This window comes from Panthera pardus, unplaced genomic scaffold (genome assembly GCF_024362965.1).
Source record: "Panthera pardus isolate Hobbes unplaced genomic scaffold, ASM2436296v1 HiC_scaffold_7, whole genome shotgun sequence".
In the NCBI taxonomy this organism is placed as follows: Eukaryota; Metazoa; Chordata; class Mammalia; order Carnivora; family Felidae; genus Panthera; species Panthera pardus.
Window position 1 is genome coordinate 5,271,356 of NW_026527002.1, and position 25,338 is coordinate 5,296,693.

At 37.3% G+C, this 25,338-nt stretch overlaps 1 protein-coding gene across 1 annotated transcript in view; it reads right to left on the bottom strand.

Annotated features, from left to right (window-relative positions):
• Window positions 1-25,338, bottom strand: part of RB1CC1 (RB1 inducible coiled-coil 1) — a 91,472-nt gene that overhangs the window by 40,007 nt on the left and 26,127 nt on the right. The window contains exons 4-12 of the mRNA XM_019435236.2: window positions 25,060-25,186; window positions 24,715-24,885; window positions 18,671-18,873; window positions 16,878-17,304; window positions 11,880-12,050; window positions 2,466-2,650; window positions 2,111-2,297; window positions 1,945-2,026; window positions 1,616-1,677 (exon numbers count right to left, since the gene is read on the bottom strand). Of these exons, the coding sequence (XP_019290781.2) occupies window positions 1,616-1,677; window positions 1,945-2,026; window positions 2,111-2,297; window positions 2,466-2,650; window positions 11,880-12,050; window positions 16,878-17,304; window positions 18,671-18,873; window positions 24,715-24,885; window positions 25,060-25,186 (1,615 nt within the window). The remainder of the gene's footprint in view (window positions 1-1,615; window positions 1,678-1,944; window positions 2,027-2,110; window positions 2,298-2,465; window positions 2,651-11,879; window positions 12,051-16,877; window positions 17,305-18,670; window positions 18,874-24,714; window positions 24,886-25,059; window positions 25,187-25,338) is intronic.

Genomic DNA, 25,338 nt, shown 5'->3' on the forward strand with positions numbered 1-25,338 from the left:
GTAACTGGGAACCATAAGCTGTTGGTGATTAACTGTCGGCACAGTTCCTTTCTCTCGTCAGCTTTTTAAAAATGGGGTAGCAGCCTGTCAACATTAAAGGAACACATCTGCGTCACTAGCACATAGGCTGTTCCCGAAGTTTTCTTTGACTGACAGCCTCACCATGAAGATCTCTCTAGCCCTGGCCCCATCTCTATGCCTATCGCTTACTAGCACGCCTTGTTGCTGTACTGTGAAAAGTTTTCTCCTACGTAACACTGCCTTGCTTGCCTTTCACTGATCTTTTTTCCATTACATTTTCAAATATAAACTCTTAGCCGATTTCAGCTTCTTTAAAAACAAATTAGATTTATAACATCATTTCTTTATGATATTGGCAAGCAATACTTTGAGAGAGAGAGAGAGAGAGAGAGAGAGAGGCAGGCAGCGTGTGTGGGGGAGGGGCAGAAAGAGAGAAGGAGACAGAGAATCCCAAGAGGCTCCATACTGTCAGGGTGGAGCCAGGTGTGGGGCTGGAACTCACGGAACGGTGAGATCACAACCTGAACGGAACCGAGAGTCCGACGCTTAGCCGACCGGGCCCCCCAGGTCCCCCCGAGAAATACAACTGTTAAAGTAACTCCAATTGTTGGATTCATTACCTAACCAGATTTAGAAATGTCAAGATGTTCTTCATTAAAGAGTGTGGGGAACCCCATTACATCGCTTATTCTTAGATACTCAAAATTGCATAGTTAAAGCCCTAAGAAATCCTGCAGTATACAAACATGGTTAACAGCTAAGCAGTGTATCTGAAGACCAACAAAAAAACCTACAGCATTTCCCGAACTTCTTTGCCCTGTGGAATCATTTTTTTCATGAAATAAAATGATCGATCCCCGGTAATCCTGGTTTCACAACACAAATGTATTTCTCATGGGTTCAATGAAGACCACCTCAAGAGCTAGCTACCCTCTTCTGATCTGTAAACAAATGAATAAAACAGGATGGAGGTGGTGGTGGTAGCAGTGGTGGTGAAGAGAATGAAAAGGGGAGAGGACAGAAGGACGAGAAGGGGCCGGGAAGGGGAGAAAAAGGAGGGGAGAGAGAAAGAGGAGGGGGAAGGACACGGGCAAAATAATAAGCAAATCTGTTCCTACCAATCAACAGCTTAACAGTATAGTATGGCTTATCCTCCTGTGTTATGAAAACCCTTGACTGAAAACTATGAATGTATCTTAGAGTTAAATGACAACTGGCTTTTAAAACCAAAACTGTTTTTACGTTGATAAAAAAAAAATCCTACATGTTTCTGAAAATCTCCCTCCTTCTGAAATAAAGGTTTGAACACATACAAAATATAGTCACGGTTAGAAAATATACACACAAGGGGTGCCTGCGTGGCTCTGTCAGTTAAGCGTCCGACTTCAGCTCAGGTCATGACCTCATGGTTCGTGAGTTCGAGCCCCGCGTCGGGCTCTGTGCTGACAGCTCAGAGCCTGGAGCCTGCTTGGGATTCTGTGTCTCCCTCTCTCTCTGCCTCATCCCCGCTCACACTCGAGCTCACCCTCTCTCTCAAAAATAAACAAACATTAAAAAATAAATTAAAAAGAAAAAGAAAAAAGAAAATACATACACAAAAGGACGGGGGCCAGGAGTCCAATCCCTTAAACAGACGATTTCTTAAAAAGGACTTCCCTGTGTAAAGAAATGAACAACACGGTTATTTTATAACTTTCTATTTCGGGGGGAAAAAAAACCCTCTGGTTTTTAAAAAAACAAATGGACAATTCTTCATATTTGAATTTTAACAATGGATTCAACTCTACAGACCTTAAAAGCAATGTTCCTCCAGATCTGACTGTAATTAATACCACATACATGCTACAGAATAATACATTCATATCTACAAAACAGAAACAGCATTTTTCATCACATATAAATTTATTAGTGAAGAGCACTTACTAAACAATTTCCCAAAGGATTCCCTTTTTGACTTTTCAGCTTCGTATAATCGCTTTCCATCTTTGACCAAAGCACCAGCCCACTAAGAGGAGGAAAGCTGATGTTAGTGTCACGCACCAATTCATTAAGGCTCATACACAACGAGAACAGAATTCAACTTGCGTACCTCCCTGTAGTGTTTAATGAACATTTTTCTCCTTACAACCTCAACAACAGCTAAGCAGTACATCTGAGGAACTGTACTAAGAGCTTCAACAATTTTGACTCTTTCTAACAGTTCTATTACGAGGCGGAGCAAAGCTTGCAATTTCTCTCCGTCTTGATCAGCATGAAGCATCACAAAGCAACACCACCTACAGAATGAAATTGAGACACACAAACTCTATAAAAATGATCTAATCCCAAGTTTATCAACCAATCAAATATTTCAATGTAATGGTAAGAGACAATGACTCCATTACGTGGTAGAAATTTTAAAAATCAATGCTAGCCACCCTAGATTCGATGGAACAGTCACTTACTTCAGTCTGACATGTAGGTTATTTGCTAGCTCCTGTTTGGCAGTGGTACACTTCTGTTTAATATCCAACAGTTTTCTGTGATTTTGCAACATAATCATCAACTGATTTGCGTGACTCAGGCACAAATCAGGTAATACAGATGCATCCTTCAAGTTTTCAGCTCTCATCTGATTAGCTAAAAATCCCTTTGAGAGAAAATATTGAAAAGGATATTAACTTTCTTTCATGAAAGACATCAACATTCATTTAAGACGAAAAATCTTTGTTAAACACGAACTGTTCTACTTTCAAACATGATTTTTTTTTAAAGTTCATTTATTCTGAGGGAGGGAGAGAGACGGCGAGAGCGAGCACGCACCCACATGGGAGGGGCAGAGAGCGAGCGAGGAAATCCCAAGCAGGCTCTGTGCTGACAGCACGGACTTACAAACATGAGATCATGACCTGACCCGAAATCAAGAGTTGGAGCTCAGCCAACCCTTAAACAAGATTTTAAAAATCTACTTTACTGAACGTAGGTGTGTTCATAAAAAGAGATTGTTTTTAAGAACTCTCTGCTCATCTAATTCTACTCCATTTTCACGCTAGGGGATTAAAAAAAAAACACAACAAAAACCCACTGGGAAGAGTGATTTGTCCAAGGACACACTTAGTCAAATTACAACTGGAACTTATGTGTCTAGACTCCTACATCATGGGTCAGTCAGAGCATGACATTACATAAAACATGGGCACTGATTTTAAGCCATGAAATAACTGACTTAATCTAACCTCTATGATACTCAATAGTATTTTGTACATTTCCCCAAAAGAGTAACAATCAATTGACTGCACTTTTTATTGAAAAGTCATTCCTCTCTCCAGTATTTCTGGACTACATTTTGTTCTACTATACAGATAGATATATAGATACATAGACAGATAGGTAGGTAGATAGATGAGTGCAAATATTGTTAGAACAATAACTTAAATGTGTAATTAAACAAAATTTTTTAATGTTTATTTATTATTGATAGACAGAGAGACAGAGCCCGAGCAGGGGAGGGGCAGAGAGAGAGGGAGAGACAGAATCCAGAGCAGGCTCGAGGCTCCAAGCTGTCAGCACAGAGCCCAACACGGAGCTCGAACTCACAAACCACGACATCGTGACCCGAGCTGAAGTTGGACGCTTAACCAACTGAGCCACCCAGGAGCCCCTTAAGTGTGTAATTTTACAATGCGATTTATTATTTGGTAAGAAAAATAACTCTCGTACTTTTTCTTGGCTATCCTTACTCAGTTGTTTTCATAGGTATATGCATCATTTTGTTAAGTAGGGGTTGTGTTTAGGCTACAAATTAATTCAGACAGATATGCCATATTTAAAACAAGGCAGTTGTGGGGTGCCCGGGTAGCTCAGTAGGTTAAGAGTCTGACTCTTGATTTCAGCTCAGGTCAGGTCATATCTCATGGTTCGTGGGCTCGAGTGCCGAACCTTCTTTGGATCCTCTGTCTCCCTCTCTCTATCCCTCTCACTCTCTCTCTCAAAAAACAACAAAAAAATAAATGTTAAAAAAAAAAAAAGGTAGTTGTGTGTACAAAACTTTAACCAAAACCTAACAGCAAACACTTAAAAAAGGTCCAAAGACATCTTGATGATGTTGTTACTAAGTATTTTTATTGTATTTGTAGGTTCTTTTTCCTTCTCTAAATAATTAAGGTGCTATACAAGTTTCAGGATTTGCACATCCATCCTACTCCCATACTTGCTGCTGTAAATAATTATCCTTCTAGGAACAATATGGCTGGCGACAGTATGTCTTCCAACTTTTGGTAGTTCTCACTCTCTGTTTTCATGTCTTTCTAAATTTCAAGAACACATTTGAATTTAAATGATGTGCATTAAAATAAAGTCAAAATGGTTTAATATCTGAAAATAAGACAATTTCAACAGTAATTGTGTATCTTACTTCCGTTGCAATATGCTATATGCTCAACTGTGACTATATTTTTCCGAATTTAAAAATAACTTACTGTGCTTTCATCAACTGTGTTAAAATCTTAGTAAGTTTTCAACTACTCTTTACTGAACCCAAGTAAATGACATCATCCATCCCCCAAACTAAATTCTCGACTATCAATAAAGAACTTCCTGACAGCGGGAGCACATATATGCAAGGGTTGCAAGAAAAAATGTAAATCCATTTTCAATAAAATAAATTTGTTACACCATCCTTAGTATAATAGACTAAGTAGAAAAATCCTTACAAGGTACAAGCTTCTTAAAATAAGTCACAGGAACGAAAAGTACAGCATAGGGAACAGAGTCAACAATACTGTCGTAAAGTCATACGGTGACAGATGGTGATTACACTTAATTACGGTAAGCACTAAGTAATGTACAGAAGTGTTCAGTCACTACATTGTAGACCTAAAACTAATAGAGTATTGTATGTCAACTATGCTTAAATTAAAAAAAAGTAAATAAAAAAACCAGAATAATCTCTGATGTCATGTAGTATTAATTTTTTGTGTAAATAAGGACTGATAGCTACATGATGCATATATGTTTAAAAGAAAATTACATAGGTGACTGAGCGAAGATAGAAAGCAGAACTTAAACTATATCATAATTCTGAATTTCACTAGATTATCTAATAAGAATTAAATAATCATGACAACGTTCTAAAGAAATATAACTACTTGCTAGTTTACTACAGTATTTACGACTGCCCTCAAGATGTATTCTGTGAACTTTTCGTTTAGGAAGAAGATTCCTTGTTATTTATTTATTTTTGAGAGAGAGAGAGAGAGAGAGAGAGAGACAGAGCGTGAGCAGGGAAGGGGCAGAGAGACAGGGAGACAGAGAGTCCCAAGCAGGCTCCCTGCTGTCAGCGTGTAGAGCCTGACGCAGGGCTTGAACTCACAAAATAATGAGATCATGACCTGACCGAAATCAAGAGTCAGGTGCTTAACCCACCGAGCTGCCTGGGTGCCGCCCCTGTTATTTTCTTAGTTTGCTGATAATCCTTAAGGATAAGAAGATGGCTAAAGAAATAATACATACTGAATAAATTTTCAAGGCTCCAGTGTTCACAGACCTGGTGAAGTTTCTCTGTCAGACCAGATAGAAGGGTCCATAAACATCACCAGAAGTGTTGTGGTTTTAAAAAAATTACTCGCTTAAAGCTTCCTGAACTGATCTTTATCATATAAGATATGTAGACAATAAATCTCCTTCTATCATTTCTTTTCCTTTCTCTTCAAGAATGCTTAGAAGATTGAACTGCTATGTAGATAAAATGAACTACACAAAATTGTGTTTCCACAAGATTTAAAATCAATTCCTCAAATCAATTAATCTGAATTTATCTACTTTCACCAACCATTCTCAACAAAATACTGATAAGCAAAGAAAATATGTGCAATGGGAAAAAAAAATATTAGCTGTAACAAAACTGAGAGATGAGACATCTATAAATAAAATGTGAAAGATTCCAGACCAGATTAAAGAGAATTCTAACATTTCACAAACTTAAGACTATGCTAACCCAAATTCTGATTCTAGAAGTATTGATCGCCTACCTACTATGGGTCAGGAACAGTGACAAGGCACTGTGAACAGGGCAATGAGAAAGACAGACTACAGTCCTGCTGGCGTGGAGCTTATATTCTTCAAGAAGAAAGTGCTTTTTAAAAAACACACACCATCACTTAAATATGATTATGACATAGGCTAAGAAAAACATGCGAAGAGAAAATAAATCGGATCAAGACTGCAAAATCAGAGAAAGCTTGTCTGTGGAAGTGATATCTCAGTTAAAACCCTTGACTCTGAATCCCGTGACAGTCAAATACATAAAAATAGGGGAGTGAAAAGTTGCTCCAATGTGCACATATCACCTAACCTCAACAGGTTATCTCCCGTCTCTCATGAGTGCACTGAGAATTATCTTATTAAAGTCAATTTCTCTCAGGGCCTCACTCAGGCAAGCCCAGCTGACATCCATCAATCTTAGGGACTTAATTTGCATCTATTTTACAGTTTTGTTCTGAATATGTAACACACTTAATGTTAAAAAGTATGCAGGAACATCAAAAAATTTCACTGAGGAATAATTAAATGAGAATTTAATTGCCCCTCAACGTCAAAAAAGGACTATAATGTTTCAGGTATCAAAATCAAAGAAAAACGTATTTTTTTAAAGTAGGAGTATTATCGCTAGTTAGGATAAAATGTTCTAAAAGCTAAATTCTATAAGCTACTACAGCTTAAAATATTAGCAAAAGCTGCAGATACATTAGGGGGAAAGAAGATGGTTGGACAGGGTACTTCTATCACCACAGGACATCAAAAATTAATTTTCAAATTTTCACAGGAACAGTATAGGACATGTCTACTAAATTTTATTTCAGTCTGGGTTCAAGAAAGTTTAAGGGTCAGGTCTGGAAAGCAAACAAAAAAGGATCAAATCTAAAGGAAATCCTTCTTCCATTAAAAAAAAATTTTTTTTAATGTTTATTTTTGAGAGACAGAGGGAGACAGAGTGTGAGTGGGGGAGGGACAGAGAGAGAGGGAGACACAGAATCTGAAGCAGGCTCCAGGCTCTGAACTGGCTCGAACTCATGAGCTGCGAGATCATGACCTGCACAGAAGTCCAACAACGCCCAACCAACTGAGCCACCTAGGCTCCCCTCCTTCTTCCATTTTTTAAAGACAATAAAAAAGTACCATTAGCCTTTCATCACGGCAACTACACTTCCAGAAAAATGACATATCCTTGTATGACACAAGTCCATTTGCTGAATCCAATGCAGATTTGAGAATAACATCAGCAACAGATTTAAAAAAAAAATACAACCATATGTAAAACCATTCCTTGTAGCTGCCTGATTGTAGAAAAAGTATTACACACACACACACACACACACACACACACACACACACACACACACACACCCCTACACACACCAAGAGATTTGAAGGAACCAAAGAGACGAAATAGATAATCTAAGAAAACTGGAAGCCCTGGTTTATTCAATTAGGGAAATAGCTATAAAGAAATATGGAGATTCAAACTTTTTAAAAAATGTTTATTTATTTTTGAGACAGGGAGACAGGGAGAAGGACAGAGGATGCAAAGTGGGCACTGTGCTGACAGAACTCATGAACTGTGAGACCATGACCTGAGCCAAAGTCAGATACTTAAGCAACTGGGCCACCCAGGCACCCCCAAAGGTGGCTCATTAAAGGAATGAGGAGTTCATAAAATTAAATATGAAAAATGACTAATACATCTGACTACAGCAGAATTCAAAATTTCTGTGTAACAATTTTTATAACACTATCAACAAAGAGAAAAACAGTTATCTGTATTATTTACAACAGACAAAGAATTACCCAGACTACATATATAATAAATTCTTACAGAAAAACATTAGGATAAAAAACTGGAGGAAATAGATGGGAAACACTGATATAAGGGAAACAGCTCTTCTCATTAATTACTGGGAGTGTTGATTGATTTTTCCTTTATGGAGGGTATAACATTACTAATTAATATTTAAAATGCACAAACACCCTAGTCCAACAATTCCATTACTGGAGGCTGTCTCTAAAGAAATACTAGAACATGCATGTTAAGACAGAGAAGTGCTAGGATATTAAAACAGTGTTTGTAACCTGAAAAACTGGAAAGAACCTGAAGAATCATCAAGAGAAGTCTGGTTGGTTAACTAAATTGTTTGATTCATTCTATCAAGGGTTAAAGTGAAAAAGAATGACATCGGAGAAACAGCAAAATTTCAGGAATTCAGAGCTGTCTCAAGTAATGATAAATTGTAATTTAATGGTAATGCAGACCAAGCTTCCTGTGGCATTAGTTACTAGAGACCTAAGAAAGCAGTGAAGGAGAAGGGCCAGTATCTAAGGAGAAGGAGGAAACCGAGAGAGGCCAGTTAGGCAACTAAGGAATGCTTTGCCTAGAGACAAGTGTTGATTCCTGAAGAGAGTCCAAAACTAAGAATAAAAAGACAAGCAATCCTGGGGCGCCTGGGTGGCTCAGTCGGTTGAGCTTCCAACTTCGGCTCAGGTCATGAATTCGAGCCCCACGTCGGGCTCTATGCTGACAGCTCAAGGCCTGGAGCCTGCTTCAGATTCTGTGTCTCCCTCTCTCTGCCCCTTCCCTGCTCGTGCTCTGTCTCTGTGTCTCAAAAATGAATAAACGTTAAAAAAAATTTTTTTTAAAGACAAGCAATCCTTCTGACATTCTCACGGAGCTATGAAATAAAAAACTGGAGATCGGTGCCAGCCAAAAAAAAGGATGATGGAACACACTTTGTCCTAGTACCCCCAAAGCTATATCCTATGGAACTCGAGTCTACAAAAGCAGACTGGCTAACACAAGGACTGGAAGACCAACTTCTATCACCTAAATCCCTGAAACTGGATTAAGATGATCTAAGATCGTAACTGCCCTTTCAACACGCACACAAATTCTCTCTAGAAGAAGCTTCATGCTTCCTTGGCTTTTCTTATCAAAAATAATGCCTAATGGCACATGAAAAGGCAAGACCACATTAATTGTAAGAAACAACAAAAACATCCACAGAAACACAGGCACAAGCATGGAGCTCAGATACAGACTTTTAAATTACTATATGGTTAATTTCATCAAAGAGATGATGGATGAGACAGAATATCTTGGTAGATAATTTGAAACTATATAAACAAAAGAACCAAACTGAAATTGTAGAGCTAAAAAACAAACAAAAACTAAAAATCAATAAATGGACGTAGTAACAGCTATTCAGTGGGAAAAAAAATTAATCCCAATTGTTAGGTCAAAAGGAAACATCCGGAATAAAGCACAGATAGATATAACAAATGGGAAATACAGGAAATAAGAATAAATGCAAAGAATGAGATGAAAGGTCTAATTCGTGTGTAACTGGAACCAATGAAGGGAAAAGGGAAAGGGTGAGGCAAAGGCAAAATTTGAAGAGAAACTGATTGGGAATTTTACCAAAAGACATGTCAGTAAGCCACAGCTTCCCGTAGTACTATGTGCCCAACCCAAAGCAGGAGAAATACAAAGAAAACCACATCCTGTCATATTATTGTAAAACTGTTAACAACCAAACCAAAGGCAATGTGCGAAAAACAAACTGTCGACAGCCTAGACTCCGTATCAGGAGAAAACACCTTTCAGAAATAAAGGTGATTTAACGAGATTTTCAAATGACAAAAACTAAATATGCTACTAAAGGATACTACAGGATATTCTAATGCATATGAAACTTACAAGGATGCATGTGTTACTTAAAAGGAAAAAAGCTAATCTGGAAGACAGAATACTAAATATTTAAAAACAAAAACTTTTAAATGATAAAAATAATCCAAAGGGCAAAAGCACAAAGACATAATTGAAGGAAAAAAAAGAAGAAAAATTGGAAATGGTACATTTAAAAACAAATATTCAGTAATTTCATTAAATAAATGAAGTAGGAGCGCCTGGGTAGCTCAGTTAAGCGCCCAACTCTTGATTTTGGCGCAGGTCACGATCTCACAGTTCACGGGTTCAAGCCCTGCCTCGGGCTCTGCGCTGACAGTGTGGAGCCTCCTTGGGGTTTTCTCTCTCCCTCCATGTCTGCCCTTCCCCTGACTGTGCTCTCTTTCTCAAAATAAACATGAAAAAAAATTTAAAAACTGTTAAAAAAAAAAAATTAAAAATAAATAAATAAATAAATAAATGGACTAAATGTTCCAATTAAGAAATTTCTCAACTTATTTGCAGGCCATCAAAACCCTGATGCCCAAACTTGACAAATACGTACCAAATGAAAAATACATACAGGGGAGCCTGGGTGACTCAATCAGTTAAGTGTCTGACTTGATTTTGGCTCAGGTCATGATCTCAAGGTTCCTGAGATCGTGCCCCAAGTCAGCAAAGATAGCACGGAGCCTGCTTGGGATTCTCTCCCCACTCCTCTCTCTGCCCCTCCTTTGTGCACATTCTCGCTCTGTCTATAAATAAATAAATAAATACACACACACACACACACACACACACACACACACACACGAATATAATTCAGTTTACCAAAATGTTAAAAAAGACAACATATTATGACCATGTTGAGTTTATTCCAAGAATCCAAGGATGGTTCAAGATTAGAAGCTATTAACTTTCTTAATTTGATAAAAGGTTTCTATTAGGACAAGGAGAAAAAATAAACTACTAGAAACATTATAATTGTGAAATAACCCTTCCTGTAGATCAGAAATTAAACAAGGACACCATTATCACATTCTACTCAGCAGCGTACTAGGATTCAAAGTCAGTGTAAATGCACAACATAAAGGGATCCAGTTCACACGGTGGCTGGATACACGATCAAACAAAAAAAGGAGAGTCTGTGAATTACAGATGAATTCAATTAAGAAACTATAAAAATGCAATTAAGTATTTTAAACTTTATTTAAAAAGAATAAAGCAAGGATATACATGTTTTATCTACCTACAACACACTGCGTATAATGCCATGCAGGTGAAGCAAAACATCAGTACCCACTTAAAATGATTTGTACGTTCTAATGTAAGAACACATTTGGAGGGAAAATACTGGCAGAGGAAAGTTAAACTAGAAAAGTGTGTGTTAGAATCAAGATTATACAAGTCAACTCTTTTGTCAGAGTACTTTCGAGGGTGGGTCACTAGAGTGGCAGGATACGTCTAGGCTAACCACTCTTTCACTTCCATCACTTTAACCTAACTTGACAACAGAATTCTTAGAACACTGCATTAAATTTGACCTAAAAACCTAAGTATTCGTAACCTGAAAGATTTCATATTTTCCTCCTGTACCTTTACAAATCTCATTTATTCTGGGGCGTCTGGGTGGCTCAGTCAGTTAAGTGTCCGACTTCAACTCAGGTCGTGATCTCACGGCTGGTGGGTTCGAACCCCACACAGGGCTCTGCGCTGACAGCTCAGAGCCTGGAGCCTTCTTCGGATTCTGTGTCTCCCTCTCTCTGCCCCTCCCCTGCTCGCACTCTCTCTTTTGCTCTCTCTCAAAAATAAACAAACATTCAAAAAAAAAAAAGGAAAGAAATCTCATTTATTCTTTTGTAGTCTTTTGAGGGGGGAGCAGGAAGTACTCAAGTGTTTAGTACAAGGGCTGTTTTATCATGCTCCTTCCACATATGTTTTTTCCCCAGCCGCACACAACATTTTCACGGTTTATCTTTCAGTTACTACCTGAAGTGGTCTCGGCTTGCTTTATTTTATCAAACCTGAACATTAAGAACACGCCATCTTCCTTAACAGTGAAGGATGAGGTGAAATGATGGTGCACAGCAAACTGATATCACACATAAAATACTGGTAGAGAAACTACAAACAGCTTTTCCCGAGAGAAGTTTGGAATGGGCACCTGAGCGAGTTCCTTCTGTTCATTCACCAGTCGGCTGCAGCTAGCGATCATCTGGTCCAGGGCATAGAGCCGGTCTTCAAGTCCTTTAATGGCTTTCATATTCTGATTATCAAGTTTGGCAATAGTTTGACGGCATTCTGCTATAAATGGTCGAATAATCCTTGGATCAAGCTGAACAACAACAAAAGATATGAATGAAGTTTCCAGCAAATACTTTAAAATACATTTCTCACTACTCTGATACACAGCTTCAGAGGAGAAAAAAATTGAAAAATACAGAAAAGTAAATGCACGGGAATCTAAGTTATACTTTCACAAAACTGAGAGCAAGAGAATTATGTTAATAAAAAATTACTGATTATACTGGAATACATAATTAGGAATTCCAGGAAGTATATTGGAAATTGGAATTGGAAGGCAGAATTCCTGGAATTCTACCTTCCAATCGATGCCTCAATTTCATCAGTCCTCAGTGTCACACCGTAAATGTTATTTTCATGGTCTTATAAAATAAAGCAGAGTTAAAAACACAATTTCCCTCAAAATGTATCAACATCTTCAAACTTAATTCCCTCCTACAGATATCTTTATTTTCAGCCTCTATCTCCTAAAGAAATCTGCTTGATCAACCCAACTTTCTTACTCTTCCACAAATTTTCTGGAATTCATGAAACCTAACAAATTTCTCTCTACACCCTTCCCCTTCCCTTGAAAGAATACACTGGCAGTGGTTTTCACATGTCGTCTCCGGAACTCCGGAAGCTTTCGGGCATCACCTCACTGGTTCTTCCACAGTTCCCTTCTCTGGCTCCTGTTTTCTCATTCCATAAACACAGATGATCCAGGACTTAGTACTTAGCCCATTTTTACTATGTCTTGTGTGATTTCAGAATGAAGCATGATTTCTATGAAGCTCCCAACCCTTTTGTAATGCCTGATCGTTCTCATACATTTTCAGCCTGTTTCTGACACCTTCCTAATAATATCTCCGTGTGAGTATCAACCACAGTATCTTCTATTTCTAATTACAGTTGTCTCCTGTTGAAATACCCAAATGGCTTCCCTCTGCCCACGATGACATCCAAAAAACATAGCACACAATGAAGGCTTCGGTGATTGGCCGGATATGAGCAAATCCTTCCAGGCCTATCCTCTTTTCAAACTGAATTGCTCATTACATCCAGACAAGCCCTGTGTTTCTCTAGCTCTGATCTCTGTTCATACTGATTATCCTGCCTAGCTGTTGAAAAGCCCATCTCTGTCCTAGTCAAATATTGCCTCCTTCATGATGCCTTCCCTAATCTCTACAATCAAAGGGACCATAAATTATCCAACGTACAGTGTTTGGTACAGACAGGACATACAAAAGCAGTTAAAACTCAGCTATTTTATTGTTATTATCAATAATCCAGTGTAATTTATAAGAGGCTGCATTTGTAACACTACAAAAAAGTTAACAGAGTCACTACTTAAATACAGGCAGCCATCTGCCTATTAATGAAAACTTGTGCGTACATTAACATTTCCTCACTTTTCTTAATTTCATGGTAACTGAGTCTAATCTGTATTCGTTTCTGACCCAAGATAACGTACAAACCAAAGACTAGCTATAAATCATTAAGACGATAAAAAGCTAAAGAAAGGATTAAAATAGATTCAAATTTTTCGCCTGTACAAAATTACAACTACACAAAGGCTTCAGACAGAGATGATTTAAAGAAGAAAAAACAACCCCCAAGCCAGAGCTCCTAATTCTGATAGTTCTGTATTTCCTAATTCATTGAAAGTACGATGCAACTACACTGACAATATTAATATGGAGGAGCATTTTGTGAATCACTTGAGCACAGGCTATGTAACTTGACTTCCTAAAATCTTACTCTACTTAATGGTTTATTCCATTTGTCCACAAGTAATAAAAAATAAAAATTCCAAATAGAGTCTCTGGAACAATTTTTTAAAATAGTATTTTAAACCACAGAATCCTACTAATAATTATTTAGCGAATTTTCAGCAACCGAACACAGTCTTCCACTATTTGTCCCTCTTGGACTCTTCCACCGACATCTACAAAGACTAACATTATTGTTGTCTTAGAAGAGAAGAAAATAAAATTTTCTCATCCTCACCATTCTTTCCATCCCACCTCTAAATGCATGCCCATTGCATAAACAATATTCCAGTAAGATCACAAGAATCATGAATGAAATACTAAACCAAAAGTCAATAAATTACACTGGTATTATTCTGAACAGCTTAGAAATGAGCTCAATGTGCATGTTTCCAATTATTCATCATCAGATATATGAACGTTTGCCTTTTGTGGTATAACCTGAACTAGAATATCCAAGATTCGTTCTAATATGAACACACTACGACCTAAGAAAATATGTGAGTACACAAAAACGCAGAAACAACTCGAAATTTTTCTTGGTACGTGAGGGGAAAAGGTAGGTTGTGAGAATCCCCCAAGTATTATAAAACAGGATTCCAATGCCATATAGATGGGCAGGGGCAATCCATAAAGGCAGTGCCAGGATTTAAGCCCTTCTGATGTCCAATCTTAGGCTAGTTCCGTAACGCCTACATCTTGACTTGTTTCCTGAAAGAAGACACTTGATTTTGCCAGTTGGAAATACATGTTAACAAATGCTGCTGAAACTGGGATCGGTATGTAGAAAGGAAGGCTTCGAACAGAACTTGCTTTGAGAAGAGGAACATCAAATCTTGGCACATTTTAAAGTTCACTGGCAAAAAGTACTACTATCAGAGAATCAAACAGCTTAGTTAGCTGTTTTGTGCAACTACGTAACAAATGTGAGATCAAAGGAAGGCACCCTGTGACACGAGAGAAGTCCTACACTCCCTTCAATGTGTCTTTAGAATCCCACTAGTAGTATTAAGAATAAATACACAAAACTACCACGAAAAATATTAACCTTATAAAAAACAACATGGCAAGTGCAATTTATTATGCAGTATATCCCAATACACCATCCCACACTGTGTAAAATACAGGCAGATATATATAAACAAATTCTTCAAAATAGGTTTTCACTGCTTTTGAAGAATTTTTTTTAAATCTAATGGGCATGCTCAACTAAAAGAGTGCCGTATTACAGGCAGTATTTTAAGCTACGTTAACTCGTTTCATAACAAGTAACTATAAACAGATAAAAATTTATATTCTGTTTTTACAATATAATGGCCATGTTAAGTACCACAAAGACTTCAGATATTGTTGGTATGTACTATGAAAGTAAACATTAATTCAGGTCAATAATGTGACACCCCAGTGATATTACTCTAGCTAACTTCTGTTTTCGGTAGCTATAAACTCTTGTGAATTTTCATTAAGCCAGGAAAGGATCATTGTTTATTTCCCCTTGTTTTGTAACATGAGTAAAACTTACATGGCTGTGCTGGACTTCATTTAACCATGCAAACACAAACCCAATTTCAAATCCTTTTGAATATATAGATATCTCAATCACCTAATTACAATCATGTGCTTGCCTTTCCACAATCATAGATTGGAATTTTCAGACTACTAAAATGTCAACATTTTAAACAGGAACCCTAGTTTTCACTCCTTTTAGTCAGTAATCTTTACATCATATATTACACATTCCCATGCCCTGGCAAATGTCTTAACTGAAGCTTTCTTTGTTAACAAATAATAAATGGCCAAAAAGAAATGCCTCCTTTAAAGGATGTCATCAAGGAAGTAGACAGTTAAAGAATTAAGAAGAAACCTAGAATTTATTTTTTTTTAGGTTTTCCATTTTGAAAGGAAATGTGCTATTTTCCAGGCAACCCAGACAAGGCACTGCCTTTCTCAATGTTCAAAGATCAAATCTCTTTTCCAATTGAGCTCCCTTTTAAACATGGTTAACTACTGTGCTCGTTATCTTTAGACAATAGCTGACTTCAAAACATTATTTCATTATTTCTGTATTACTGAAACACGTGCCCCATCAACTTCCTTTCTGACTTCAAAGATTTTCCATCAGCTTATGGATCACATTTTAAAAGATATTTATTCCCCATGCTGAAAAGTCTTTGTAAGTATATTCGGGGGAGGACTTAATCCAAAATACAAGCTCATCATAATTATGAAATACAACCAAGAACACAATGTCTAAATTTTGAATTTCAAAATATTTCAGGCAGATAGAGTATTTAAAGTTTCTTTTAGAAGTCAGAAAGACCTCCCTCAAGGGGGGATGGTGATTGGAAAGACATACACAAGGTTTTCAGGGAGATGAAAACGTTCAGTGTCTTCTTTGGGGTGGTATTACTCTGTGGCCTAACCACTCAAGAATTTGTGTATTTCACTGAATGTAAATCATTCTCCCTCCTAAAAAAAGTTTAATTATAAAAATCAAATATTGTATCTTTCATATTTTCCAAAAAAACCTTGAAAGTTCTATAGCATTTATAAATGTGAACATCTGATCCATTATTAAATTAAGAAATATGATAGGCTAGAGGTGGCCAAATATTACCATTTACCTATCTACTTATATTTACAGAGAGCTCAGTACTTCAGGCATAAGAATGAAGACGTTAAGACTGTTCAAGTTTTACCTAGTAGAAGTAAGAGCCTAGCTGTAGGAACAAATGAAAGAATAGGAGATATTAAAACATCTAAGTAATATTACAAGGTCAGAAAAAAAATATTGCAAACTTGTTACCACCGAAACCTTCACCATTTGAGTAGACACTTCAAGGCTCTGAACTTCAGGACAAATTTTACATCTCTGACCTCGAATAGTCATCACAAATTTACTGTACATTCATAAATAAGGTTACAAGTGAAAAGACTTGATTTATCCTTGATTTATCCAAGGGTGAATCCTTGAAGTCTCACGCCAAGACTCATTATTTCTACTTATAACATAATACCATTGGCCCATCATATAAAATATTTAGTATAAATAATGTAACTTCAAATAGTTGAAATGACACAAGAAATATCAAATTAACATGACTTACTCTGCTCATAGAATCAAAGCATTTCCTGACCAATGATTCCACATCATTAGGTCTATCTTGAACATTTATCCAGTCTAACAAAGAAACATTAAAAAAAGGCAGATCACCGTCTTTAGCATCTACTGAAGCTTCATCCTGCGGGACAGTACTTTGACAAGATTCCCTCATTTCTTTTCCACTTTCAGCATCTGTGGTATCTGGGGCTACGTGTTCCACTGACTTGTGAAATGAGGTTAACAAAGACTGGTTAGTTGTTCTAGGCATATCAGGAGAGAGCACCAGTTCAGTGGAGGTTTTCATTTCAGCCTTTTCTGAGCCTTCATGTTCAGGCAAAGAATCCAGTCTTCCCAAACATTCCCTGTAACTATGTCTGGTTAGGCACTCCAACAGCGGAATCTTGGCCATGACTGAAACCGCAGTTCCTAAACTTAAAATACAAAAGATCTGTCAGTAAAATAACGGGACTGCTCCAGTTAGAGACTAGCATTTTCAAAGAAATAGCATTTAATTGTTACACACATAAATATTACCATCTATTTTTTACATTATAAATACATAGTCTATGTTCTTTAAAAGAAACCTAGTTAGAGGTTAACTAACGCACGAACACATTAAAATACCACCCTCGAGTAAAGGTGGCCAGCTTATACTTAACAAGTGAACAGTTGGTTTTCATCAAACCGTAAGACATAAAAATTCAAATTTACAAAAATGATTTACCACAACAGTCCCTTCAGGCAGTCAAGTATTTTTTGATAAGCTGAAAGCACAGGATAAAATTAACAGTCCTAATAAAGATTAAGGTAACTCTCACGTTCATTACACCCTATAGACAGGTAGATGTATGCTGTCGAAAGCTATGGAAAGATGAAGTGATGATGATTTGATTGCTGTAAAAACATCTGTGAAATGCTTTAAGCTCTTACATGAAACTAATGTATCTAAGAGAACTTTCCAAACAACAGTCAGTTGAAAAGGCTGTCATATAAACAAACTCTTAAAAACTTTCTAGTCTTTAAGTAATCACTCCCTTCCTTCCCGAGATCTGTCCTATTGGCAAAGCCAAAATCTAACTCATACCTCAAAATAAAAAATCTGAATAAGGTTCATTTGAATTAGAAAGATGTTACTTCTCTCCAATTCAATTCAAAGTTAACAAAAAATGTAAAAACAAATGAAAAAATGAATGTAGAAAATTGAAAGCAAACACACACAAAACAGAGGCTACATTCATGCTGAATTATTGCTATGTTTTTATATTCATTATAGCCCTTTTCCAAAACAACCACTGGCTATCAGATGTGCTTATATGCAAAGAACCAGAAAACCCCCTAAACGCCAGCTAGAACACAATGGCTTCTTTCCATCTCAGCAAGCCTACATCATATGGCAGTATTTAAAGAGGAAAACAAAATTTTCCTTGATTGCCAAATGTTTGAAAACTTTTCCATTTCCATTAGATGTGTTATGTTTATATTTTGCCTTTAGTGTAAAGTTGGTAGCAGGGCAAGAAGGAGGCAAAGATTCTTGGGTTTGTAAATGATTTCCAAAGTCTCTTAAGCCCTTTACATAAAGAAAACAAGGTAAGAAAAAGAAATGTGGGAGATCCATAAAACATGTGGTGAATAAAATTGACCATAATTTTAAAATTTCAGAATCCGTCAAAGTCATCATAAAAGTCTCAAAAAATGAACAAGTATTATACAAGCAATTATTAGAAATGAAATCAGTTACTAAAACAACTGAGAAGGTACTTTAACCAAACGTTGTATCCATTTTAATGGCAAACATACTGAGTAAGTTTTAACTTGATGTCTTCTATGGATTGCAGATAATTTGAATAAATACTTTCAAACTTGAAAAGTAGCTTTTGGTAAGAATTTGAACAGTCCTCCAGATTGGCCATGATTGCAGCCCAGCCTTGGTGTTGAAGGTGTTCATCATGGACCAGACCCTCACAGAAAGAGCAAAGTTTCTTGGCAACTTCATACATTTCCTGTATCGAAAAGGAAGAAAGAAACACAGTAAAAGAAGGTAGTGTTTGCATATGTATATTTACCTGTATGCATGAATGCAGTGTAAATATATTTTAAACAAAGCATGACAAGGCAACGTTTTAGTTTATCTTATCACTACGGTTTGTTGTTGCGACAGTAAGGAGGAAGAAACTCCTAACTCACCCCCGCTGGGACTATATGTTGGTGGAGCATCTACAGAGGACAACTCAACGATAACTATTAAAAGTAAAACGGCATCTATCGTCTGGCAGTGATTCATCTCGTAGAAACTTACCCTATAAAAGCTTAAAGAAATGAACAAAAAAACACTAAAAGGTTCTTTATTTCAACTATCAAATGAAATAAAACCCACCTCACTGTCTACCAAGAAATTATGTGCGTCTATACAACGCAATCCATTTAGCATTCAATAAGATGAAGTATCTTTATATACTCATATAGGTGTGAATAGAAGTATCTTTACATCTCATAAAGGTATGAGGAGGTCAATACACATTATTAAATTTTAAAAGGTACAGTGCTTGATTCATCAAGTGAATTTTCCATTTTTACTACAATATGAAAATCAATTATGGGTGACTACAGATCCAAATGTCACAGACGTTTTTCTAAAAAGGAGCGCTCGTGGAAGACAGCATAGCAGACACACACCAGCACCTCTACCCTGGCTGCTGCCTTCGTATCTCTGAGATAAGCACGTGTTCCTTAAATAAGACCCAAGAGCAAAACTTTGATAAAGTGGACATTAAACGAAGAATTTTAATTCATCACAACACGTCATTAGTTGAACGAAAAGGCAAAAGGCAAGCAACAGGGTGGCAGAAGATATTTTCAGCATTTAAATACACAGCTTATATAAAGATGATATGAAGTCCACTCTAAATTAATTACATAAAAATTAGCAACCCAATAACGAATAATTAAGAAATTAGAAGAATAACTTCACAAAACGGAAATGAAGAGTCTCATAAACATATGGAAACCTGCTCATCCTTATTAATTATCAAACAAATACAAATTAAATTACAATGGCCTCCCACCCATCAGAATGACTAAAATTAAAAGCACCAAGAAAACCAAGTATCAGTGAGTTTGTTGAGCAAGTAGAACATTCGATGGTGGGTACAATCACTTTGAACGCTAGCAGCACGTTAGCAAACAACGTGCAAAGATATTCACAGCAGCCTGAGCCCCAACAGTCTAAAACCTGAAACAGTATCTGTAGATAAATAAGCCGTGGCATATCTGAACAACGGAAAACTGCTCAGCAATGAATACAAACCATTAACGCGTGCAATTACGTGAATGAATCTCAGGAACATAAGATGAATGAAGGAGGCCAGACACAATAGAAAACAAACTGTAATTCCATTTATTTAAGGTTCTAAAAGAAGCAAAGCAATCTATGGTTTTAAAGTCAGGATATTGGTTGATTTTATGGAAAAGCGACAATGACTGGGAGAAAGCATGAAGGAGGACTTCTTGGGGTGACACCATATTTTAAAATTTCACTTTGTGAAAATGTGCTAAAAATGAATGTGCGATAATTTGTACATTTTTTTTTATTTTTAATGTTTATTTTTGAGAGTGAGACAGAGCATGAGCGGGGGAGGGGCAGAGAGAGAGCGAGGGAGACACAGAATCGGAAGCAGGCTCCAGGCTCTGAGCTGTCAGCACAGAGCCTGACGCGGGGCTCGAACCCACAGACCGCGAGATCACGACCTGAGCTGAAGTTGGACACTTAGCTGACTGGGCCAGCCAGCCGCCCCATAATTTGTGCATTTTCTAATATGTACATAACTCAGTAAACAAAAATCTATTAATTTTACTAATGAAGGTATCCGAGTCCAAGGTCACACCACAATTGGGGTGACCAAATTTCAACTCTGGCAAGGTGAATCTAGAAGATCACACTCCTGTCATGGTTGTAGCACCTCTACTTCCTTTTAAAATGCACGGACATATTCATGGTTTGGGTTACAGTAGCTCGGAAGTGTGTTTTAAAATCTGAGAAAGACACGTTATTTCCTCTACCTTCCATTCTTATTTCTCTTAACTTTCCTAGATATTCCTGGACACTGAACCTTCCCCATAAACTTAAAGTCCACTTTATTTAAAACAAACTGAACAAAAAAACTCAAGAGCTCCTCCTCACTCTCCAAAGCAAAATGCTTCATCGTGGCAACTTTGAGTGCAATTCATTAAGTGCAAGAATATATTAACATTATGACTGGAAATATTAAGAACAGTATGTCTTTTCATTGATTTATAATTTATGTTCTTAAATAGCATGTTATGTATTTTTTCTTGCTACTGAGACTGTAATGTATTTTCCATTTCTATTCCAAAGCAGGGCCCAGTGCCAAGAAATGTGAATGTTTATATATTTATCACATATCCAAGCCACCTTATCAAAATTCTTGATAGAGTTTTATTAAATCCTCTTGAACATTCCAAATATACAACCGTATCATCAACTAAAATGGATGTTTTTCACTTTCTTCCATTAATTTTACCACTTCATTTTCATTTTCTTATTTCAGTACATTTCTCAGTTCCAAAAGAATACTGAATAGTTGGATGGCGATTTATGCAAAAATGGCTCTAATGTTTTGCTGATTTGAAAGCGGATTATTTTCTATATTTGGCCAATTCTGTATCTTATTTATTTTGTTTCCTTCTAGAGCTAGTTTACTTGTTAGGAATAGCTGCTGGGGGTGCCTGGCTGGCTCAGTCAGCAGAGCGTGTAACTTGATCTCAGGATCATAAGTTCAAGCCCTACATTGGGTGTGGAGCCTACTTAATTAAAAAAAAAAAAAAAAAAAGGAAGAGCTGCTGAATTTTAACATGTCTCATCTGGACAATTTAACACGACTCTCTGCTTTCTCCGGTATTAATGACTGAGGCAATTAATTATATTAATAAATTTCCAAATACTGAACCACCCGTGCACTGCAATAATATATCCTCTTTGCTACTAAAATGTATTACTCTTTTGATACTCCTCTGGTTTTATCTGTAAGAAAAAATAAATACATTCCGGATTTTTGGGATACAAAAAACTAAATGTAGCCCATAAGAGCTTTCTGATTATGAGAGCGACATTAAAATATTTAATTTACTGTTTAATTATTATAAACACACATGAAGCTTACTGTTTTAACACATTTTGAATGATTCAGTGGCATTAGGTCATTCACACTGCCACGCAACCATGACCACTACCCATCTCCAGAAGTCTTTCATCATCCCAGAATGAAACTGCAGCCAATAAACAATGAACTCAACCCTCCCTCACCCCCCAGCCTTGGGTAACTATCCTATTTTCTGTCTCTATGAACCTGACGCTTCTAGGTACCTTGTGTAATTGGGATGGTATAAATATCTGTCCTTTGTGTTTGGTTTATTTCCCTTAGCATATCTATCCCTCGAGGCTCCTCCGTATTATGGTTAATATCAGAATTTCCTTCCAGACAAAGCTAAATAATATCCCATTGTATGGATATACCACATTCTGTTTCTTCATCCACTGGTGGACAGTTGGGTTGTTTCTACCATTTGGCTATAGGAAATAATTCTGGTATGAACATGTCATTACATTTTATACGTCATTATATTTTATTAAGTTTTCCTGAAATTATTAGCATTTAGCCGTGTTGACAGGCCAAGACAGATCTGACTTATCTGTCTCATAAATTAAAAAAAAAATTTTTTTTAATGTTGCTTTATTTTTGAGAGAGAGAGAGAGAGAGAGCACGAGCATGAGCGGGGGTGGGGCAGACAGAGAGAAGGAGACACGGAATCAGAAGCAGGCTCCAGGATCCGAGCTGTCAGCACAGAGCCCAACACGGGGCTCAAACTCACAAACCACGAGATCATGACCTGAGCGAAGTCAGAGGTTTAGCTGACTGAGCCACCCAGGCGCCCCTCTCATAATTTATTATAAATTTCACTTTTTTCTGTTTAATGTTTTGATATCCACTTTGTCATCTATAAATACTGCCATTAAAATTTTCTTGTACATTTATCTTTCTATAAAAAGAAAGCTGGCTAAATTAATTAACAAGCGGTATACTGGATTGTATTACTCTCATTACTTTATATTTAGTATCGCTTGTATTATATCGTTTCTGGATTTTTGCTAGATTAATGAAGTTATTATGCAATCGCTGCTACTCTTTATGCCCCCCCCCCCTTCCTATTTCTGTGTTGATCCTCGCCTGGAAGAACCTTCAGTGGTTTTTAACATGTCAACTTGCATCACTAGATATTGCTAGGACTGTTTATTTCTAGATTAATCCTCATTTCATCTTCTATTTAAATTGTTTTAATATAATGCATTTTAATATCACGCCTTCGTTCAATCTAGCTTTACTTATTCTTTTTGACTTGTCTCTCACTTAGAAGTTACATGTCCTATTTGATGATCCTTTGATTTCTGTACATTTTTCTTAGTATTATATTTTTCATCCAAATCAAAAAATATTACTTTTTAAATATGTAGGCTAAAGTTTTATTAGTTTATTTGTATACCAATATTCTTGCTCTCTTGAGTTAATCATAAAACAAATCTAAAGGACTCTTACAGAAATTCAGTTTACACAATTTGTTTTTTTAAAGTAACTTTGCCTTCTCAAAAACATTTCTAGACTGATGCTTATCAAGTATGTCCCAGAAATAGGAAGTTAATTCTCTTTTTATGTTGTATCCTATGTGAAAAATGGGGTAGTTTTCACAAATGTATATGCTACACTAAAACAAACGGCTGAGATTTACTTACAAAAGCAAACGTTAACACTAAAGACTTGATATTTTGTTAATCTGTTTATTTTTATAAACGATAAATCCTCTTGTGTGGTTCTAAAGATAACATTTTTCCGTGTCGGAAAGTAAAGTAACCGTGTCTTGCTGATGACAGTTTAGGGCCAGGATCACAGTGAAGTACTGGCGATTCAAAAAGGAAAACGAAAGAGGCCTGCGCGACGACCCACGGAAATTACAGAAGCAACGTAAGAGGCATGTTTGTAAAGAGACTTTGTTCTCCTCCAGGACCTAAATGCGGATATGGAAGAAAGAATCACATTTTTAAGAATTGTGTAAGCTCTCCCTCTGCTTCTGTCTACTCTAACACAGGTAACTTTACTCATCACAGCAGTGTTCAGAAACCATCACCTGCATACCATCATTTAGGAAAGAAGTGAAGAAATCATGGTTAAAACAGCTCTTCCACTCTAAAATCTTGTAACTGTTTGCAAATGTCGAATGACTAACAATGTAGGAATCTGAAAACCAGACACATCGACCAGCAAAACATCTCCTCACGTGGTTATTTTTGTGTTCTGCCTAACAATGTGTTTTTGCCAGCTACGTGAGGACAGCTGACACACGAGGTTCCGTTCGTTTCAGGTGTACCGCTCTCTGCGTTGGGCTGTGCTCCCCGCAAGCACAGCCACCATCTGTCACCATCCACTTCTACTGTAACATCACCGTGTTCCTTATGCTGTACCTTATATTCCCACTAATTCATTCCATAACTGGAAGCGGCATCTCCCGGGCTTCCTCACCCATCCCCCAACACCCGTCCCCTCTGGCAACCATCCATTTGTTCTCTGTGTTGTTTAGATTGGAATGCTTTTAGGAACCATCCATTTGTTAGAACGTTCATCGATGCCTAAAATAAGCTGAAACCTCGTGAAAATATTACCAAGTATTCGAATAAGACATCGTTTTGTTAAGTGACCCACTTTTAATTTTAAACCACACTAGATGTAAAGAAGGACAATAATCACAAAAAATAACTATGATGATTTTTATCTTACCACTGCAAGTTGTGTCCTCGACGCAACGGTGTGAAAAACTGCAGGCATCATAAGAGATTCTTCAACTTTTATTTCCATGTCGTTTTCTGTCGAAAAGGTCGTTTTCGGAATAGCGGGTGGACGATCACATAAGATCATCTCTTTGTTAAAAAGAAAAATCGGATTTGTGTCCTGTGGCAATAAGACAGCCAAAGAAACTCCGGTGAAATGCTGTGAAATACCGGCCGCGCGCGCTGCCCTCAACATAGGGGGCAGACACCCCTTCCTCCCGGACGCCGAGTTGCCAACTCCCCGGGCGGGGAGCCGGAGCGCGTGCGTCTGTGTGCGAGGGCTCGCGACACGTACCGTCCCAGCACTGTAGGTGCACACTCTTCGGTCCGCAGCCATGCATTCTCCTCCGTTGACCACCAGCACCTGATGCTGAATAGCAATCTTGTATTTGCTGTGAATGGCATGCTTGAGGTCTGCCACACTTTCGGGGGGAGGCACAAAAGATACTAGTTATTGACATTTCCCAGGGACAAAGTCCTCACTATCGAAGTGGCACTGTGTGAAAATACCTGACAGATACTAATTAATTTCACTCTCAAAACTTTCCCCAAAACAGTAGTGGAAAATATAACC